The 18,873-nt window shown below is 37.7% G+C and overlaps 1 protein-coding gene across 10 annotated transcripts in view; it reads right to left on the bottom strand.

Moving 5' to 3' along the window:
• The window catches only part of ZNF385B (zinc finger protein 385B), a 177,624-nt gene that overhangs the window by 38,922 nt on the left and 119,829 nt on the right, over positions 1 to 18,873 (bottom strand). For 8 of the 10 annotated variants that reach the window (XM_061454642.1, XM_061454616.1, XM_061454628.1 and 5 more), the window contains one exon: positions 18,243 to 18,373. The exons of the other annotated variants lie outside the window; for them this stretch is intronic. In XM_061454642.1, the coding sequence (XP_061310626.1) occupies positions 18,243 to 18,373 (131 nt within the window). The remainder of the gene's footprint in view (positions 1 to 18,242; positions 18,374 to 18,873) is intronic. 10 annotated transcript variants of the gene reach the window in all.

The following is an 18,873-nucleotide window of genomic DNA, read 5'->3' on the forward strand; positions in this document are numbered from 1 at the left end:
TCAATTAGAGCATAATATGTTGATTTTCCTGATGTGGCATGGGTACTGATTAAAATTAATTTCCTGACTCAAAAAGATTCAAACATATTTTTCTAATTAAAATAAAATAGAATATCTGGCCTAATCTCACAGTGGATCCTGCTCTGAGGAGGAGGTTAGACGAGATGACCTCAGAGAAACCTTTTAACCCAAATTATCCTATAAGTATCTGTGCACATGTGCTCCGCCATCCTTATTTGGATTCTGACGGGGACAGGGCAAAAAATGGCAGTCTACGAAGAAAGATAAGTGCTCATTTCCCAACATTGTTCTTTAACCAACTCAGGAGAAAATAGTTCAATCTCTTATATTTTTCTGAAGCTTGGTTTGGTGATGGGGTTTTTTTATCCTTTACAGTACTGTCTGTAGAAACCAAAACTCGCTGTTTAATCTTGGTGGTACACATCACATACTTGATATTAAGCCGATTTACTAATGAAAGAGAGAAAAGCTGGAGTTATTGATTCTTTAGTTAAAGAATTGTAACAGTAATTTAGTTTAGCTGCAACCAGACTTTCTAAACCTGAGGATAAAGACTGTCATTTTCCCTTGGTACACATTCAAGCTTTCAGAAAATCAAAGAGGATTTTCTTTGCATATGTGCACATGCACAAATGCACAAATTCAAGAAAACACATACCACTTCATATTTGCCTAAGAACACATTCTCCAATAATCTACTATCTAACATCAAACACCTACTTAACAATTTTATTGTACTACAGCTACATAGATTTCTTGCTACATTCTTTTTAAACCAAATACATGGTTTTGTAAATGTCATTGCTAATAAATTTTCCAGACAGATGACATTATTTTTACCAGCTTTTGCCATAAAATATTGTATTTCATTGCCATAGGGGTACCATATTAAAACAATTACAAAAGTAAAACCACCTTGTCTAGAATGAACTACTGAATTATTAAATGATACAGTGCTGTTACAATGAATGTGATAAAAGCTTAAAAAAACAAATATCCTTATTTCCAGTTTTCTCTATTTCTAGAACATATAGTCCAAACTTTAAAAGCTTGAAACACAGCAAAAAAAAAAATCCATTCCTTACCTGTACCATTTATTGCATCACCCTGAATAATATACTGCAATTACACACGCAGATTAAAGTTTCTCAAGCATCCTTTTTATAATAGATATGCCAGTCAATATATATTATTAAATTTATAATCTATATGAAAATATTGCTGTATCTTTAGAGAATAGTTTAGCTTTGCTCGGTTTGTTTTTTTTCTTAAATGGAAGGTATGTTTCATTTTACAATTTAATTGCTAATTGTTAAATCAGATAATCTAGAACAAAAGAGTAATGCTGAAAAGTACCTCAACCATTTGAAGTATCTGAAATTGGTGAAAAGAAATAGCAAAAATACCCACTAGAGTCTGCAGTCCAGTTTAAAAAAAGGGGGAAAAAGAAGCAGTGATCAATGATTCCTCTGTGCATTCCAGATAACAATCCACAGCACTTGTGTTAGGCAATGCAGTTCAAAACCATACAATGCAGACTATATATAAAGTCCCAGTTTCAAACAGATAGCAGCACAAGGGCAAAATCTACACAAATAATACAGCTCATGCTGCCCCCAGAAAGTACCACTCAGGATCCCCAGGGGAACGGTTAATGATCCTTCCCAAACTGGAGCCCCACATGTAGTCTGGCCATGATTAGAATTCAAGAAGTGCAGCATTAACAATTTATAGGTTTTAAATATATCAGAGACTGGGGTGGATTACAGCATGATGGAAAAATAAAACAGTATCTCTCTGTTAGAAGGTTAATGCTGCAGGGTAAACTGATCTTGGATCACTACACAAAATTATCCTCTTCATTGCAGAGAGGGAGGGAAGGAGTAGGAAACAGGGAGAGCAATTTTTTGAGGTACACATTAGGAAATGATGCAGTATACTTTGCCCAGTGGGGAGCACCAGTATTTAAAAACCAGTTCTATCTAAGAAAATAATAACAGAACCTAACAGCTATCACAAATGCAAATAAAAATCTGCACGACACTGTTTACGCTACAGGAGAAATTAACAAAGCAATTCACAGTGCTCTGGTAGCCATAACTAAGTTTAACAACCTCTAGTCTTGTTCTCCTATTTAGATTTCTTCAATAAAAAGTTAAATTTAAAAATGCCTTTCCAACAAAGTTGAAGATACTATCTTTTTGCAACAAGTCTCCTTAAAACTACCCAAACTACTGAAGTGAGCAAGGATTAACAGAATCCGGACAGGTTTCAGCAGTAATCTACCACTACTTGTAAACATGAGAAATACTTTACGACCACTGAGACTGGCGACAATTAGTTTCAAAGCACCTTAACACACATGTTGCAACAGACAACCCAAAAGGGTAGAACTGCTAAACATTAATGAAGCTGATCATTTTATCCCCTAAAACAATTGTACGTAGCTCTTGAGAACAGAAGCAGCACAAACATACACCGCATTGCCCCCAGTTATTTTCATAAGGTTCACATATTTTTTCCCCAACAATTTTCCAAAGCTACAAGTTTTCTGTGTATGTGGAAAATCCCTGTAACTTTCTCTTGCATAGTCACCCCTTGAACAGATGTAAATCACTTTCACTCTGCATTAGAACTCAATGCCTGCAGTCTGCTGCATCAAGAAACAATTATTTCAGCTTAAAAGTAGTCCTACACAACTCAATTTTACAAGGCATGTACCACATCCCAAGTTATCTCTGCGTTGTTCAGTCATTCTGTGCACAGAAACCGTTCCATTCCTTTGGGCATTCTTGTTGCCCTTCCTAATTCTTCCTTCCACAATTTAACAAATTCAATCAAATATTTTGAAGACATATACAGGAACCATATACAACACTCAAGGCGGAGCAGTACTGAACTCTGAGCTGATATTTTCATGGAATCACTACTATAAACTCCTAAGCGTTAATGGCCAATTCAAAGCATGTTACTTTCTACGTGAAGTTTTATGAAATTTTCCTTGTGTGTGCATGACTTTACATTTATTTAGATGGAATTTCACCAACCAAGCTTCTGTCTTTTTAAGAACTTTCACAATGTTTTGTCTTTCTCTGTCCTCACTACCTTGGAAAGCTTCACCATTAGCAACCCTCCTCAACTCACTTACCTCACAAGTATCTTTTTGGCAAGGGTTTTCTGAAAAGCCTTTTGGTAAATATTTCAATTAAAACATCCTTATTCACATGTTTAGTGACCCCTACAAATAGGTTTGTAAAAAAGGATTTATCTTTAGAAAGGAATTATGATGACACTTTACACTTTACAGTATGAGGTGTCCACTTATACTATTCTTATTGAGGTTTCTATTACTTTGCCTGGCAAAAATATGCCACCCAAAAGCTTACATTTTCCATAATGTAATAAGAGACATCAAAGTAGGCATATGAAGAAGAAGAAAAAACCACAACAATCCTCTTTCAGTGTAACTGGAGTTCTGGTTATTTTAAAAGATCTTTTTACCCACAGCAGACAGCACAAACACCAATTTGTAAGCCTTGGACATAAATTGCACTAATCCTGTCAAGAGGTAAGCTGCTGCAAACAGAAAGGTATGTATCATTTCTAAACTTTTTGTTTAAATGAGGTGACACTACATCACAAGAAAAGCTGCTTTTTTGTGATGTTGGGAATCCAGAATATTTTTATTAGTTTTTGCTCAGTTGCAAACTCCGATTTAAAAGTTGAGATAAACCCAGATGCTTATCTGAGATGAAGCTTTATGTGCTTGCCTAGCATTCAGGACTAAATTGCTAGTTACGCATTTTAGGTAGTGATAGTGCACTCATTTACATTTGCCATTTTTAACTAATGAACTGATTTCTAAGGTTTCATTCTCTTACTGATATGCTTAGCTACTGAAGCATGCTAAGCAAGTATCATACATGCTATTCCTACTGCTCCAACAAAAATCTACACCCAAAAGCTCTGTCTTCTTATAACAACAGAATTACCTTAAATCTGAGTGAGGTTTAATATTGTGACTGGGAATTTATACCCTCAGTTCAGTTACCTCTCATCATGATGCAACTTTTAGGTTAAATGCAGAGTTGTCTGTTAGACAAGTATTTATAAATAGAACACTGGTAAGTGGGTATAAGAGATTTAATGGAGTATCACTTAACCACTGGGCATTAAGGATTTTATGAAAAAAAACACCAAACCAACAACCAAAACCAAAAAAACCCCAAGAGTAGCCCTACAGCATACTGTGTTGTTTTACTCTGATAAAATTTTAAACTATATGTGGAACAAACTGATACTATAATCCAGTATTTCCCTCTAGCAATCAAAGGAAGAAAACAGTGGAACATATAAATTACCAGTGCAGGAGCAGCATCTAAATTAAGTTTTGTGTTTTTTTTAAACCATTGGATCCCGCTTTTTTGTGTGCCGTTATTGTTATTACAGAATCATAGAATAGTTAGGATTGGAAAGGACCTTAAGATCAACTATTTCCAACCCCCCTGCCATGGGCAGGGACACCTCACTCTAGACCATGTTGCCCAAGGCTCTGTGCAACCTGGCCTTGAACACTGCCAGGGATGGAGCATTTAACACTTCTTTGGGCAACCTGTTCCAGTGTCTCACCACCACCACATTAAAGAATTCTTCCTTATAGCTAACCTGATCTTCTTCTTATTATTATTTAAGTAGGCAAACAGCACAAATATCCTGTAGATCAGACCTTTTCTACATCCTAATAGATCACAAGGTCTCCATGAACTCCCCTGTGCTGGAGCTCTGGTTGTCAGGAAAGCCAAGCTCACTGCCACTGTGGAGAAGGACTATATGATGAAACTTACTGTAAATTCTGCCATACATACACAGCCTCCTACCATAAATGTACGTATCATTATGACTAAAAGAGTGACAAAACTGAATACACATACTCAGCAGAGCACATATTTAAAACGCCTAGCACAAAATCAGAAACATTAACAGTGTGATGCGGCACTTGGTACACTTGGCCAATGCAAACTAACAAGACCTGTTCTCTCCACTTCTGCACTGCTTTTGCCTCAACAGGGAACATATTTCTCAATTGGCTAATGCTAAGGGTAATTTACTGTTCTAATCAATGCTATACTGTTACACATTTCCTTGCTTATTTTGCATCACCAGGAACATTTGGGTCAGCTCTACCAATGGAGCTCTACCTGAAAGGAGGTCATAGCAAGATACATGGTTGGTCTCTTTTCACAGGTAACAAATGACAGGACAAGAGGAAATAGCCTCAAGTTGTGCAAGAGGAGGTTTAGATTGGGTATCAGGAAGAATTTAGTCACTGAAAGGGTTGTAAAACATTGGAACAGGCTGCCCTGGAGGTATTTAAAAGATGTGTAGATGCAAAACTAAGGAACGTGCTTTAGTGGTGGGCTTGGTTGACTTAATTATCTTAAGGGTCTTTTCCACCTAAATGATCCTATGTTGTGCAACTTCCTTTCCTTGTAGGAATGCCTCCAGTTCTGCCTGTATATCGGCCCTCCTTGACTCACACAGAGCATGTTCCCACAGGGATGTATTTATCTACAGTGAGCCTGCAGTTATCCAGCCACCACTTCCCCATACCTCTATCTATGATATTTACAACATTTCTGAGTTTGAAATAAACAGGAAGATATAAATGGCCTGGAGCTCAACCAAGCCTGGAGAGGGCTTCTACCAAATGCCCAGCAGCTGATTCAGAGAACTGTTGAGAATGTTTAATTAGAAGAGAAAGAATAATTGATTTACAACATTATAGGGTTTTTTAATATAATCCTGTGGTCTATCCAAGGGTTGCTTCAACTACATTTTGTTGTTTAACAGGCTCCCTTAATGTATTTACACATAGAACATTTGCATAGAGCATAAAATCCGGTTCTCATTGAAATCAAACCCAACCACACTTGGAGTCCATGATTTTGTTGTTTTTTTTTCAATTCTGAATAGATGTCTTTCCCCAGGTGCAAAAAGACAAGTCATCAACTAAGAAAGCATTCACACCACAGGGACTAATATCTCCCTTCCCTTTCACGTGCCTCCCAAAATATAATAACAACATTGTACTCTGAAGGCAAATCTCTCTGAATGCAACTTCTCACTGCCTTTGTCTCTCCCCCTCTTGACCAATTTGGCAGCAAGTTCTAGCTGTGGTACCTGTGACCTTCACACACTACTACTAGTCAGTGAAATCAGCCTGGAGGCATTTTAAAACAAAACAAAAATCTTGCTGCAATTCACTTGCTAACACGTCAGATGCTACAGCTACCCATGAAGAGCTGTTGAAAGAGAGTACTTGAAAAATAAAAAACAAAAAAGGAAAGACAGTTTTGGAGTTCATAATTCATTTTTAGTACAAGACAACTAAAAGGGCACTCAGATATCTTTAATACTTTTATACTTTTATATATTTTAAACAGTTTTATATCTTTATAGAGATGAAACATTAATAAATACAGCTTTCAAATTTTCCTTTTAGAAATTTAGGCTCAGCTAATCTTATTTTTGTGAATTCCATATTATTTTTGTTAACAGCTGCAGGGCTGGAGTGCTGGACTTGGGAGACTGATTTTACGTCTCTGGCCACTAGCAGTTAGACTTCTCTCCCTGCTTTTTTATGTCCAGTCCCATGGCATAATGCAGAGCCATTTGGTGTGCTACCCCCTTGGATGTTCCCCTTTTAAAGTAGAACTTTACAGCTTGCATGGTAAAATGAAAAAGGGGATGATTTCTCTCTGCATGCCTGTATTCACAATCACACAGAATACAAGTGATGCCTGCAGCAATTTACAGATTTGTTTTCGGCCAGGAGGAACCATTATACCTGATTTCCCCAAAAATTCATGAAACAATTTTGTTCACTGGAGAATTTTGCCCCCTCCTATTATGAAATTCAATAGTTTTGTGGTCAACCAGAACCTACTTTTTTTTGGGAAAAAAAAAAAACCTCAACAGCTTGATTGAAATGTTCCAACTAAGTTAATTTACATCACTGGAGAAGCAATACTTACTGTGTCTATTACAAACCACTCAATGTAGTTGTGCTTCTCTATTAGAGGTCACCCTAACCACAACTATCCGAGTGTGTATCCACTTGTACAACTGCAATCAGATTAGCTAATAACCCCAGCCAGCAACTAAGCCCCACATAGCCACTTGCTCGATTTCCCCACCACTCCCAGTGACACAGGGGAGAGAATCAAAAGAGTAACAGGAGAAAATTGATAGGTTGAGATAAAGACAGGTTCATAGGTAAATACAAGTAAAGCAGGAGGAATTCATTCACTACTTCCCCATCTCCAGGGCAGCCATTTCCAGCCATCTCCAGGAAAGCAGGGCTCCATCATGCCTAAGCATTACTTGGGAAGACAAACACCATTGCTCCGAACACCTTCCCTTTGTTCTTCTTCCTCCAGCTTTATATGCTAAGAACAATACCATATGATATGGAACATCCCTTTGGTCAGCTGTCCCAGCTGTGTCCCCTCCCGGCTTCTTGTGCACCCCCAGCCTACTAGCTGTGGGGTGGTGTGAGAAGCAAAAAAGGCCTTGACTCTGTGTAAGCACTGCTTAGCAGTAATGAAAACAGTCCTGTGTTATCAACACTGCTTCCAGTGCAAACCCAAAACACAGTCCCATACTAGCTGTTATGAAGAAAATTAACTCTATCCCATCCAAAACCAGCACACCTTCTCTTCAACAAACCAAGTAACTTCCTTTGGCTTTTCACTATAAAAGTCTTGATTCATTTGGTAGATTTTCTCTTAACTCTTTTTCAGATTGTAAATATGCCATCGATTTTTAATATGCCATTGAAGCGTAGGTACTAAAAGGTAGAACAATATGCTCAAATATATTTTCTCTTTACCTACTTAATTACATCTTTTTTTTTTTAACAAGAAATGCATTACCCTTCCTGCCTCAGCATCGACTTGGGAAGTGCAGCCCTAAATCTTTACTGACATGCCCATTTATCCATCTTTTGTGCTAGCACAAATAATTTCACCATCACATGTCTTTCTCTATCTTAGGATGTGTTCTGACCCAGCCTGGGAGAGGGAGCTGAGAGGTGGCTGAAACAGCACCAAACTGAGAATTGTATGTTGAAGCAAAGACCATTGTCAGTAGGGATTTCACTTCGAAAGTCTAATTTGCAAGACTTTGCTCAGGAGGACAAGGATGAATCCAGTCTTCTCAGTAGAATTTTTGTTTCTTTCAAAATCAGTCCAAAATCACAGTTTAGACCAAGGTAAACAAAAGGAAAAACAAGATACACTGTTCAACTGAAATAAAACCAGGGGTTTTCTAATCTTTTGCTCTTCCCTGGTTTAAATCAAGAAACTCTGATATTAATATAAATAAATAAGGTAAATGACTGTGATCTGTCCCCACCACTTTCCTCTCCTGCGTTATGTGCTATGATTAAGCACACAGATCAAAAGAGAATTGAGAAAACAGCTTTTAATTCTTTTTTACTATTTTTTTTTTGGTACCGGGAATAGTCCTGCCCCTCCCTTCACTTCATCCATGGATACATATATTGCATGCTAAAAATAATTTGTGGTTTAGAAAATTGAGATTTTTGAAAGTGAAATAATTAGAAAGCTGCTGAAAATGTTTTGGGGTAAAAGAGGATTCCCCCCCAAAGCAAATGGAGAATGAAGAAAAAAGCAAGTATCTGAAGTTTAATGCTATTTTTATACCAAGGTGAATCTGTCTTAAATAATCATCAGCTTCTTTTTTAATCCATCCAGTTTACTCCCCTACCATAGTGCAAGACTTTGTAAGACAAACTTTCAGGATCATGACAGACCAAAACTGAGAAAAAGAACAAAGTGCAACCCCAATGGTTAAACAAGAACTAAGGAATATGACAGCTTCCCTTCCCTTTGTGGCTACGCTGGCTCACAAGTTTAACTGCACATGAATCACTTCACCTGAGTCTTACATTATTCATCTAGAAAATAATAAAAATATAAAAATATATTTTATATTAAAATATTTTCAACTTCAAGAAAGGCTGAACACGTTCTAAATAACATGTTTACAATTCTTAAAAATCATGTGATGGAAGACGCTGTATAACTGCTATTTGTTATTAAGGCTGCTATTCAGAACAAGGGGCTGTGCTCAGCCAAATGAAAAAAACTAGCAAAAATATCTTGCTCCAGAGCAAGCAAAAAATAAAACATACCACAGTTTGAGACCTGCTGAAAATCAAATCAACAGCACACTGTGAAAGCAAAGCTATTCTCATTACACTACCTGTTACCATCTGACAGTAAAATAACACAAACAGGTAAAATAATTTGAAAAATTACCTTTCAGTAGAATCCTGCCAAAAGACTCAAGCCTAGGAGTTTGTAGTCAGAAAAACAACTTAAGTAACACGTGAGATAAACAAGATCACTGATTTTTGTTTTCATCTTTGAGATGATCCTTAGATATGACTCTTCTTCAGGATCTGCTCTAAGTTTTGCTGAGTTTCCTTGCTCCCAACCTACTCCAGAACACCAACAACACAAAGATGAACGATGTCCCATTAAGTAGGTTTGACTTTCCTTTACAGTTTTGAACTGTGCAAAGGAGAGGTCAGGGACAAATTAACAGCCTTGGTTAATTCTGTGAACAGGAAAGAAAAAAAGACACAAGCAGCCTGGTCTGCTGAAATGAATTTATATCATTTTTTTTCACATAATGGAAAACAATCGAGATATATTTACATTTGAATATAAACATAGTAAATGTCTGAAAATAAATGAAAAGCAAATCAGAACTGAGAATTGCATAAGTATGCTAGTGGACAGCTATCATCTACTCTTCATAGTAAGGAATAATAGATTTTCTGCATCTAAAAATCAATATTGATGTTTCTGGTAAATTTTTTTTTTTTTAATCAGTATCACACGCTACACAGCCTTTGATTATAAAGCACTGCATTTAGATATGAATCTTTAAATAGTTTTTGTAATTAAACGTGTACTGAAACTTAATGCAGCATCAAAGTCTGTTGTGGGGTTTCTTTGTTGTTGTTGAGTTTTAGTGTGATGGGTTTTTTGTGGTTGTTTTTTGGTTTGTTTTTGGGTTTGCTGTTTTTTCTTTTCCTTTAAATATAAGTAGATGAGACACAAAGCAACACAGAAACCTGTCTCTTCTAATAGATACAGAAGCAGGAAATGTGATCCTTTTTCCCTAGTGTTAATTTAGGGAATCAGCTGAAGTTTGTGGTATCTCATTGTGAAAACTGGCAGATTAAATACAGAGACCAGTTTGAAAAGCACAGATCTTCAAATCAGCCTTGCTCTGGTAGTTGAAATGAGCTGTTCATTGCTTCTACCTGTCTATCATTGTTTTTCCGGTATGCTAACCAAAGATACATTTCACACTACAACTTTAAGTTGTTATACAGTACTTTTAAATTTTCATAAAATTGCCTGTATCTAGATTAGATCTGTATCAGCAGGTCGAGGGAGGTGATTCACCCCATCTGCTCTTGTGAGACTCTCCCCCAGAGTACTGTGTTTTGCTCTGGGACCCACAACACAAGAGGGGTGGGAACCTGTTTGAGACAGAAGGTAGATTAAACTAGGTATTAGTAAAAAATTCTTCACTAAGAGGGTGGTGAGACATTGGAACAGGTTGCCCAGAGAAGCTGTGGCTGCCCCATTCCTGCACCGTTCAAGGTCAGGCTGGATGCGGCTTTGAGCAACCTGGTCTAGTGGAAGGTGTCCCTGTGCATGGCAGGAGGGGTTGGAACCACATGATCTTCAAGGTCCCTTCCAACTCTAACCATTCTATGATTCTATTATTCTATGATTAAAAGACCACTAGCTATAGCCACGTTCAGAAAGAAATTCACAAACAAGAAATCTTCACAAACAAGAATTAATTCATAACTTGGTCTTATAATTTATTAATTAATAACATTTCAGTAATTCTTATTTTTTGATGAAACAGTTGGATGATGTTCTAAGGAAGGGCAGGGAAGTCTGCCATATACAGCCAAGATATTGCAAAAGCAACCACTTCTGTATTCAACAGAATTAGATTTCTCTACACATGTTCTGGAACTTTGCTTAGGAGAAAACATACACTTAGAAACTAGCAAAACCTTTATAAGCACAGTGATGCAAAACATGTGCCTTGTTTGTCTTAAACTACAAGCGGTTGCTTGCTTTGAGGGGAGATGCTTTCCTCCCAGGCTGTTTGCAAAACATCTGTCAGCAGTCTAACGCCTAAAATATTTATGGCTCCCTTTAACCAGCTTCCTTGTGTCATAAGCTACTACTAACTTGACAAGAAAGGAATTCAGTGAAGATAAACAATTCTTAGTTTTTCCTATGCTGACCAGTAAAAGACGTAAAGACTGATGAAGTGTTGAAGAGACTAACTCCAAGCTTTCTGTAAAGAAAGATAAAAAAAAAACACATAGCAAAGGAACAAATTTTCTAGAAGACTCAGAAAATGGGAAAATCTGTATGCAAAAACTGTATTTCTTTAAAGAATTAGGCTGATGATGTAATGACCTGTATGGACAATATTGGACATATTGCAGCAATTTAGGAACTATTTTTCAAAACCCAAGTTGTAGTTCATCCATCCAATTCCTGTTAGAGAAAAATACAGAGCAAGAGGAAACTTTAAATTATAATTCATGTTTGAAGATATTCTCCCAAAGTCAGTCTGTATTACTTTAAGCATGATTTTGTTTCCTGAGAATAATATGCATGAAGGACTAGAAACAAGGCAGAAAAGTACTGCCTTATACTCTCCAATTTAAAAAAAAATAGTTGCCCTTTTAAGAGATTCCTGACAGAAACTGGGGAACCTGCATCTTTGTTAAAATACCACAAACTATAAAAGCTGTCAAAGACTGATTGATATCTCCCGCTTTGGCAGTAATTCCACCCACTCCCCAGCCCCACATCTAACTCAGTGTATCTTATCAGGTGCTTGCTTCAAACTCAATCTCTTTTGAAAGTTTCAGTTGAAATGGCTCAAGTATTTTATGGGAAAAATACACCACCTTAAATAAGCATTTTTTTTCAGGGCTGAGAAGACTTCTTCAAAACCTTCTACTACAGTTGAAAGAAGTCTCTGCTGGTTTGCATCAAAGCCATGAAAGACATGGAGGAATTCCTGGCTTGGTACAAAAAGTCTAAGGTCACAAAGAAAAGGGACTACAGAAAACTGAAAAGAAGAAGACACGGAGGGCAATGGGGCTTTGCAGCCAAGTACGAGAGAGAAGAGAGTCAAAGAAGAAAACAAAGATTAGACACCAAGCAGAGGTCTGCACTGCCAGAATTTGGGCTTTATTATGTTGTTCCTGAACCTCTGCTTTCCTCACCTCTGGGAAAACAACTATTATTCTCTTTTATTCCCTTTAATAAAGGTAAGAGGCTGATTCCTCATGTTGTCAATTGGATTAGTCTGGCTGTGACTTGGAAAATACAAATTATTATATTTACAATAACTAAAAGTGAAATACAAATGTTTTCAAGTTCTTGAAACAACTTAAGTGCCTTTTATGCCTGTACGACTATAAAAAAAAGGGTACAAAATGTCTGTTAAAAATATTGCTATTTCTTGATTATAAAAAAGAAAAACAAACCAGAAAACCAAAACAAATACCCAACAAATACCCCAAAACACCTTTCCTAATTTAACTGCTTAATTTTCTTTTCTGTGCTGTTAATAAATGTAAAGTGTAGCTCATACAAAACTTGACCTGCAGAGTGTTTCAGAGGGAGAGGAGCAGAGTACGTCAATTCCCTCCAGCATTTCACAAAAAGGAAAAAAGGAAATCACAGTACATGGACAGGCTACTTGGATAAAGAGCACAGTAGATAATGGGTTCACAACATCCAGTTGGCTGCATCTGTAATCTGCTCCTGCTGTAAACAATCCTGAGCTCCAGAGCATACTCTGGCACTGCAGCAGGGTGTTAAGTGGCTGAATTCAGACCCTGCTAAGGAAAGAGAAAGCTCCCGAGTGGTGGTGCTTTGCCAAACACGGAAGAGGCACTTGGCACACAGGGGCTAGTAAAGCCGGTGGTACGAGTGCCTTGCGCTCTTATCTGCAGACCTCCGGTTCTGCCTTGGCTGATTACTGGGCACTTCAAATGAGATCTAGATAGGTAGCAAACAAAAATGAAGGACGTAATTGAAAACGCAGAATAGGAAAGAGCAAATTAGTCCCTCCCTGTAGTTGTCTTGGGGGTAGGCCAGGGATATTTATTCCAGGCAGGGCTAAAGCTGGAGAAGAGGCAGAGATTTCTGACTAAGTTAGTAGTCAGCTCCTCTTTCCCTTCCTGTAGCCCATTCCAGCTGGCTCACCTTCAATGACAGATGTAAAATTTTTCTGGTCCACTTCGCAAGGAGATGGAGGGAACTCTAAAGAATCAGCATAAACCTACTTGAAGAGAAATAGACACTGAAGCAGTAAGTAGGCCACATTAACCCATGTGTCCTCTAAAATATGAAGGCAAGAGCTAGCATTTAGAAACCAATCATGGGCTAGTTAAATGCAAAATATTTCACTAATGTGAAAGCTACAAGAGATGCTATAATCTTTGATTACCCCTGAGGCCATAACAAACTCAGAAGGTAGCATATGAATTGCTGATTATTTTCTATGATGATAGAATCTGAGAAGCTGCTGATTCTGCTTTTGTGCAGACTGACAGGTCCCTGGCTGTACCACTCTGACTGAATTTGGATCATGTAGTGCTGCTCTCATTTCACGACAAGGTAGAAGACTTTGGAGTTTTTAGGTTTTTTTTTTTTGTCTGAGGAGTATATATACTTTAAAGGGAGATGCAGACAACAATTGCTAAGTTTGCCTTGCAAGATAAATCCTAGCTTTCGGCCTTCCATGATGTGATCACAAGGCATCCTCTCTTAATTCAGTACGCAAAATGGATGACATGAAATGATGAATCAGGGAAGTGTAGAGAAAGAACTGATAGAGAAGGTGAAGTTCTGTGGCAGAAGCCAAAGAATGTAAAATTTAAGATTACATTACAATAAACACACAATGGGGACCACACTAAGGTTAACTTTCATTTTCACTGACTTTATGAACTTGATTTTGAAGTCTTACAGACCTTGAAATGCAATTATTATGCAAGATTTTACATGCTAAGGAGTTAATTAAAGACATTTTAGAGCGCTAAAAAAGAGCTCTACTTAAACAATATCTTTTTGTATACATCCATTTCAAATTGGAGGTACCAATTTGGGAAGTTCCTATAATGCTGTCTCCCCATCTGCTATAAACAAGAACATTTTAAGTAATACCAGCCAAAAACTTGATTCAAACTGTGCTTTTCAGACAGAGGAGTATGAGTAACTGAGCAAAAGCTTTTAGAACTTGATGCCTGGACAAACATGATGTCATCTTTGGATCCAGCAACTCAGGTTCAGACTGTGACGGTCTGATCATGCCTGTCCTGTTCTGACAAAACTATTTGTTGGTGCTGTGAAAAGACCAGGAAAGAAGAAAGCACCTATTCTGCAATACCGTTCTGCTTGGAACCCTTCATTCTGCCCTTAGAATGTCCCTTTCTGGCAAACTGCTGAAACAAAAAGGCACTCTAACTGAGAAATAAAGGCATGTATCCAAGGAGTCAGTGCAATCATTTCCCAATTAATTTTTCTCATATAATAAGCAAGTCCTAAGGAACAAAGAAATTTAATTAGGGCGTGAACTGATAAGTACTAGACATACATCCACAGCATTTTTAGAACTATTAATGTTTCTAGGAGAAACAGAAGGGAAGCATTTTAAACTAAATTATGCAATTCTGTCAAGAAAGTAAGATATACCTGAAGTAGGCATTTCCTTACAAAAAAAAAAAAACAATAAAAATCAGGGTCTGATCTGTGCTTCATTTGAAAGTACCACATGTGGAGAGAAACAAGTCATTAGAACACTTTCACAAACAAAATGGGAACACCGATGTTTCATCTGGAGCATCACAGATGTTTTCAGAATTGAAAACTGTCAAAGTTAACTATATAAGAAAGGGTTTAGCTGAGATTTTAAATTTATTTCCATACATAAGAGAAGCTCTTTTGGGAAAAACTGAAAAACTGTAGGGGGTGTTCCTTCAAACATGTTTGTAGTTAACGTATTTTACCTCGTTTTTCCTGTTCTGATAGTTACTGTATTAAGCTCCTAAGCAGAAACTTCCCCTTTTTCAGGCAACTGAAATTAAGTCAGCAACCACCTCCTGGCAATATTCAGGAAAATGTTTCTGTATCTGACTGCCATTGCAGATGAACAGATGGATCCAAAGGAGTTTTCTCTTGAGACTACAACTCTTTTTGCCCACCTTCCATGAACACATGCAAGCATGAACAGTGGTCCCTGGCATGTGCTGCAGGGTCCCCTCGGTAATACTGAAGGCAATGAGATTAAGTGCAGCACTTCAGAGATTTTACTGTCTACCGTCCTTGACAAGTCCTCTAGTGAGTGAAGTGCATAGATTTCCTGATTGATTAAGGCAGATGATAGCTTCTTTAGTAGGAAGGGACAAAAAGCTCTTCTAATATTCTGTTCCTGCACAAGATGATAAATTATGGCACTTTGGATGGCACACGCATTATGGGTCAACTGGATTTAGCTTCTACTCACACAAAATTATCTTCTGGAAAAAGACTTTTCACTAACTTCTACAAAGTGCCCTTACCACCTTACAGTGAAAAAGTGAAAAAAACAATATGTATACAAACACAGAAATCTACATTCGCAAAGGTTGTGCTAAGTTAAAAAATTAAGAAAGAAAGAAAGAAAGAGAAAGAAAGTGCATGACAGCTGGCGCTCACTGTGCCTGTCAGTAGATAACCATGAATGATTTAGTTTTCCAATGAGCTTTAAAGTCCATTGTAAAAGACTGCTACTGAAAATCAATACCTGCAAGATAAATGGCAAAGTCTGTGAAATAGAAATAGGGTAGTACTGAACTGCTGTTCTTCAAAATAGACAGTTTAAACAGGCGGCATCTATGGTGCATAGCAGCATATTTTATAATTATCAAGAATTCCAAGGGAGGAAACAGACACCGAGTTGACAGTATTTGCTGATTACCCCAGGCCTCTTTTTTTTTAATAAAACCTACAGAAGTTTGGAGAGGAATGACAGCTATGAAGGATAAACACACCCTGGGAATTAGGCAAATTGCAGTGCAACTCTGATAAATGTAAGCTAGTGTATATAGGCAAAACCAGTCTACATATCCAAATCTAACTGTCTCTAGAGGCTACTGCAACTCAGAAACTCAATAACACCACCAGTAAGAAAATAAAATTGGTTGACTCTACAACTACAACATCCCTAAAGAAAAGGTTCTCTGAGTCTTTATATATGTGAAAAAGCTCATCTATAAAACCAGTGCAACTACAAGCAGAAATACTGGTAACAAAATTCTCAAGCGCATTAGAAAAGGGATGAAAATTAGTATGAATTGCATTATGCCTAGAAAATGAGAATGACACACTGCTTTCTTAAAACTGTACTGAGTTTTGGTTCTGCAATTTAAACATAACTGACTCTTTTTTCTTCTTTGTACACATGCACATACCCTCCAAATCAACATAGATTCACATCTCCCTCACAAATGCACAATTTTCACATATATGTTCTCCAATGAATTAGTAATATATGCTACTTTTGTGACGTGTTGGGCTGCTGCCATTTGAAAGAAGCTGGCTGACATGTTACCTCAGAACCATCCCACAGCACCACGTGCTGTACTACAAGGCCTGTCAGCAAGATCTATTTGCAAGTCATGAAGACAAAAATTCTGTTGCTGTTTTAACTTCAGACAGAAGGTGAGTTTGCCAAAGGAAACACTTGGCAGTGGTTCAGCCGATCACTGTCTGGCAGTGATGACACTGCTTCCCTCTCCCTCCCCCTGCAATGACAGTGATATGCGCGATGCTATACAGTTCAGGCAGTCACGTACAGATTATACTTGCTGACTTGGCAGAAATGACCCAGAGCAGTTTCCTTCCTGTTGCTATTAGCTTAATATTTGCTGGCTTGTTCCATGCTGAATTACCTCCACACATGAAAGTTGAGTGGCAACATGAATAGTGTTTGTTTTGGTGTACTCAATGTATTTAGGACAATAATTAATTAAACAAATGATAAAGCGTGATAGCAAAAAAGCATTTTGATAACATTCAGAAGCGTTTTATGAGCTGTTAAACCAAGAACTATAGAAGAGAACATTTTTGTTATTGCTACTGTGATAACCACAGAGAACTACAGAAGCATTAAGCATAATTTTTGCAATAATTTTTTTTTTTCCAAAAACCCAAGATGCTTTACCATAAAATAGAAGCAGCAGGCTCACATTTTCACATTGGCTGACTGTGCCATTTTTTACTTTATTATTATAACACTGAATTAACAAGATCCTCCAGGTGCTTTACTGGCTGTAATAGACAACTTTATTCATGTCAGTGGAGGATCTAGGTCTTATCTGCCACACTTTTTCTTTGTGGAGACAGTGTTCTCATGGGAGAATGCATAATTGGTACATAAACTCTGAATAATCCTGAAAGATACAGCAAGGCCATGAGAGGCCTGAGGAAGCTTAAGCAAGCAAGATAAGAAGAAGCTGGAATTCACTGAGTTAATGAGAACTGTGGAGTGTTGGCAAGCTTTCGAGGTCAAGTTCTCACACCCGTGCTTAACCAACGCAATGTTAGTCACTAAGGGTCTTCAAGACATGTATCCAATCATAATATGCCAAATCACTGTAAGTGCATGTAAGAAATAGTATATAAGGAGTTAAGGCTTTGTAATAAATTTGGCAATCGCTTGATCACATCGATCGTCTCTGCGTTGTCCATGACTCCCGCGTCAACAGTTCTTCCATTTCCTTTTTTTTACAGCATAGAAAATGCACACGCCCAGGCAAATGCTCAAAATTATTCTATCACTTATCAAATTTCTGCCATAGTTCATTTTTTCAGTATGCAAACAGCACTTCAACAGACCAAGTTAAAAATGGATTGGCCCCCTCTGAGCCTTTCACACGAGGGAACAGCAACCACAACAGCACAGCTTAAAAAGGTTCTCTAGAATTGTGTCAGCAATGTACCATCCTAAGGCAGCTCCAATACTGGATATTAAAATCAGCTTGGAAAGCATAAACTGAAACTAAATGTGGAAACACCTTTACTTACTGTGTTAAAATTTGGGAAGAATCCAACAGCAGAGCTGCTGTCCACAGGGAAGGACATAAAGGGTTTGATATCCAGGGAAGGCTGCATCATCAAGGTAGGTGTACGCACAAGGGTAGGAATTGTAGTAGTGCCTGCCAAGAGCAAACAAAACCAGGAATTCATAGTATTCTTCTTTCTACATCACACACAGCATAGCTGACACAACCACCAAGAAAAAAAACACAGGGATGCAATAAAGCGGGTCTGTAGGAGACACTGTCGTTAAAAGAAACCTATTTCCACACACTACAGATGAGGCTGAGCACTTCCCTATGGCCATGGATACTCAGATGCTGAAGAAGCGACATATGGTATATAAATCACACTGGCAGGTAGAATAAATCCTCTCTAAAGCTGAAAAAATCTGCAGTGCCAAAAGGCCAGGCTGGGCTCCCATGAAAGTCAGATGCTTTTGCAATTCATGGTTGCCTATTAGATCAGCTAGCAGAGACAATACATGCAAGCTGAAATCCAGAGGTTTGTTTCCAAGTGGTGATCTGTTATTTTTTCCTCTTCTGACAGTAACTATCAGGTGCTGCAAAAACACCATTTTACCTAACATTTTAAAAAATGCCTTCTATTTTAAAGAGCT

This window comes from Pezoporus flaviventris, unplaced genomic scaffold (genome assembly GCF_033815535.1).
Source record: "Pezoporus flaviventris isolate CSIRO_AGI_PZ_B2104156 unplaced genomic scaffold, CSIRO_AGI_Pfla_v1 ptg000001l, whole genome shotgun sequence".
In the NCBI taxonomy this organism is placed as follows: Eukaryota; Metazoa; Chordata; class Aves; order Psittaciformes; family Psittacidae; genus Pezoporus; species Pezoporus flaviventris.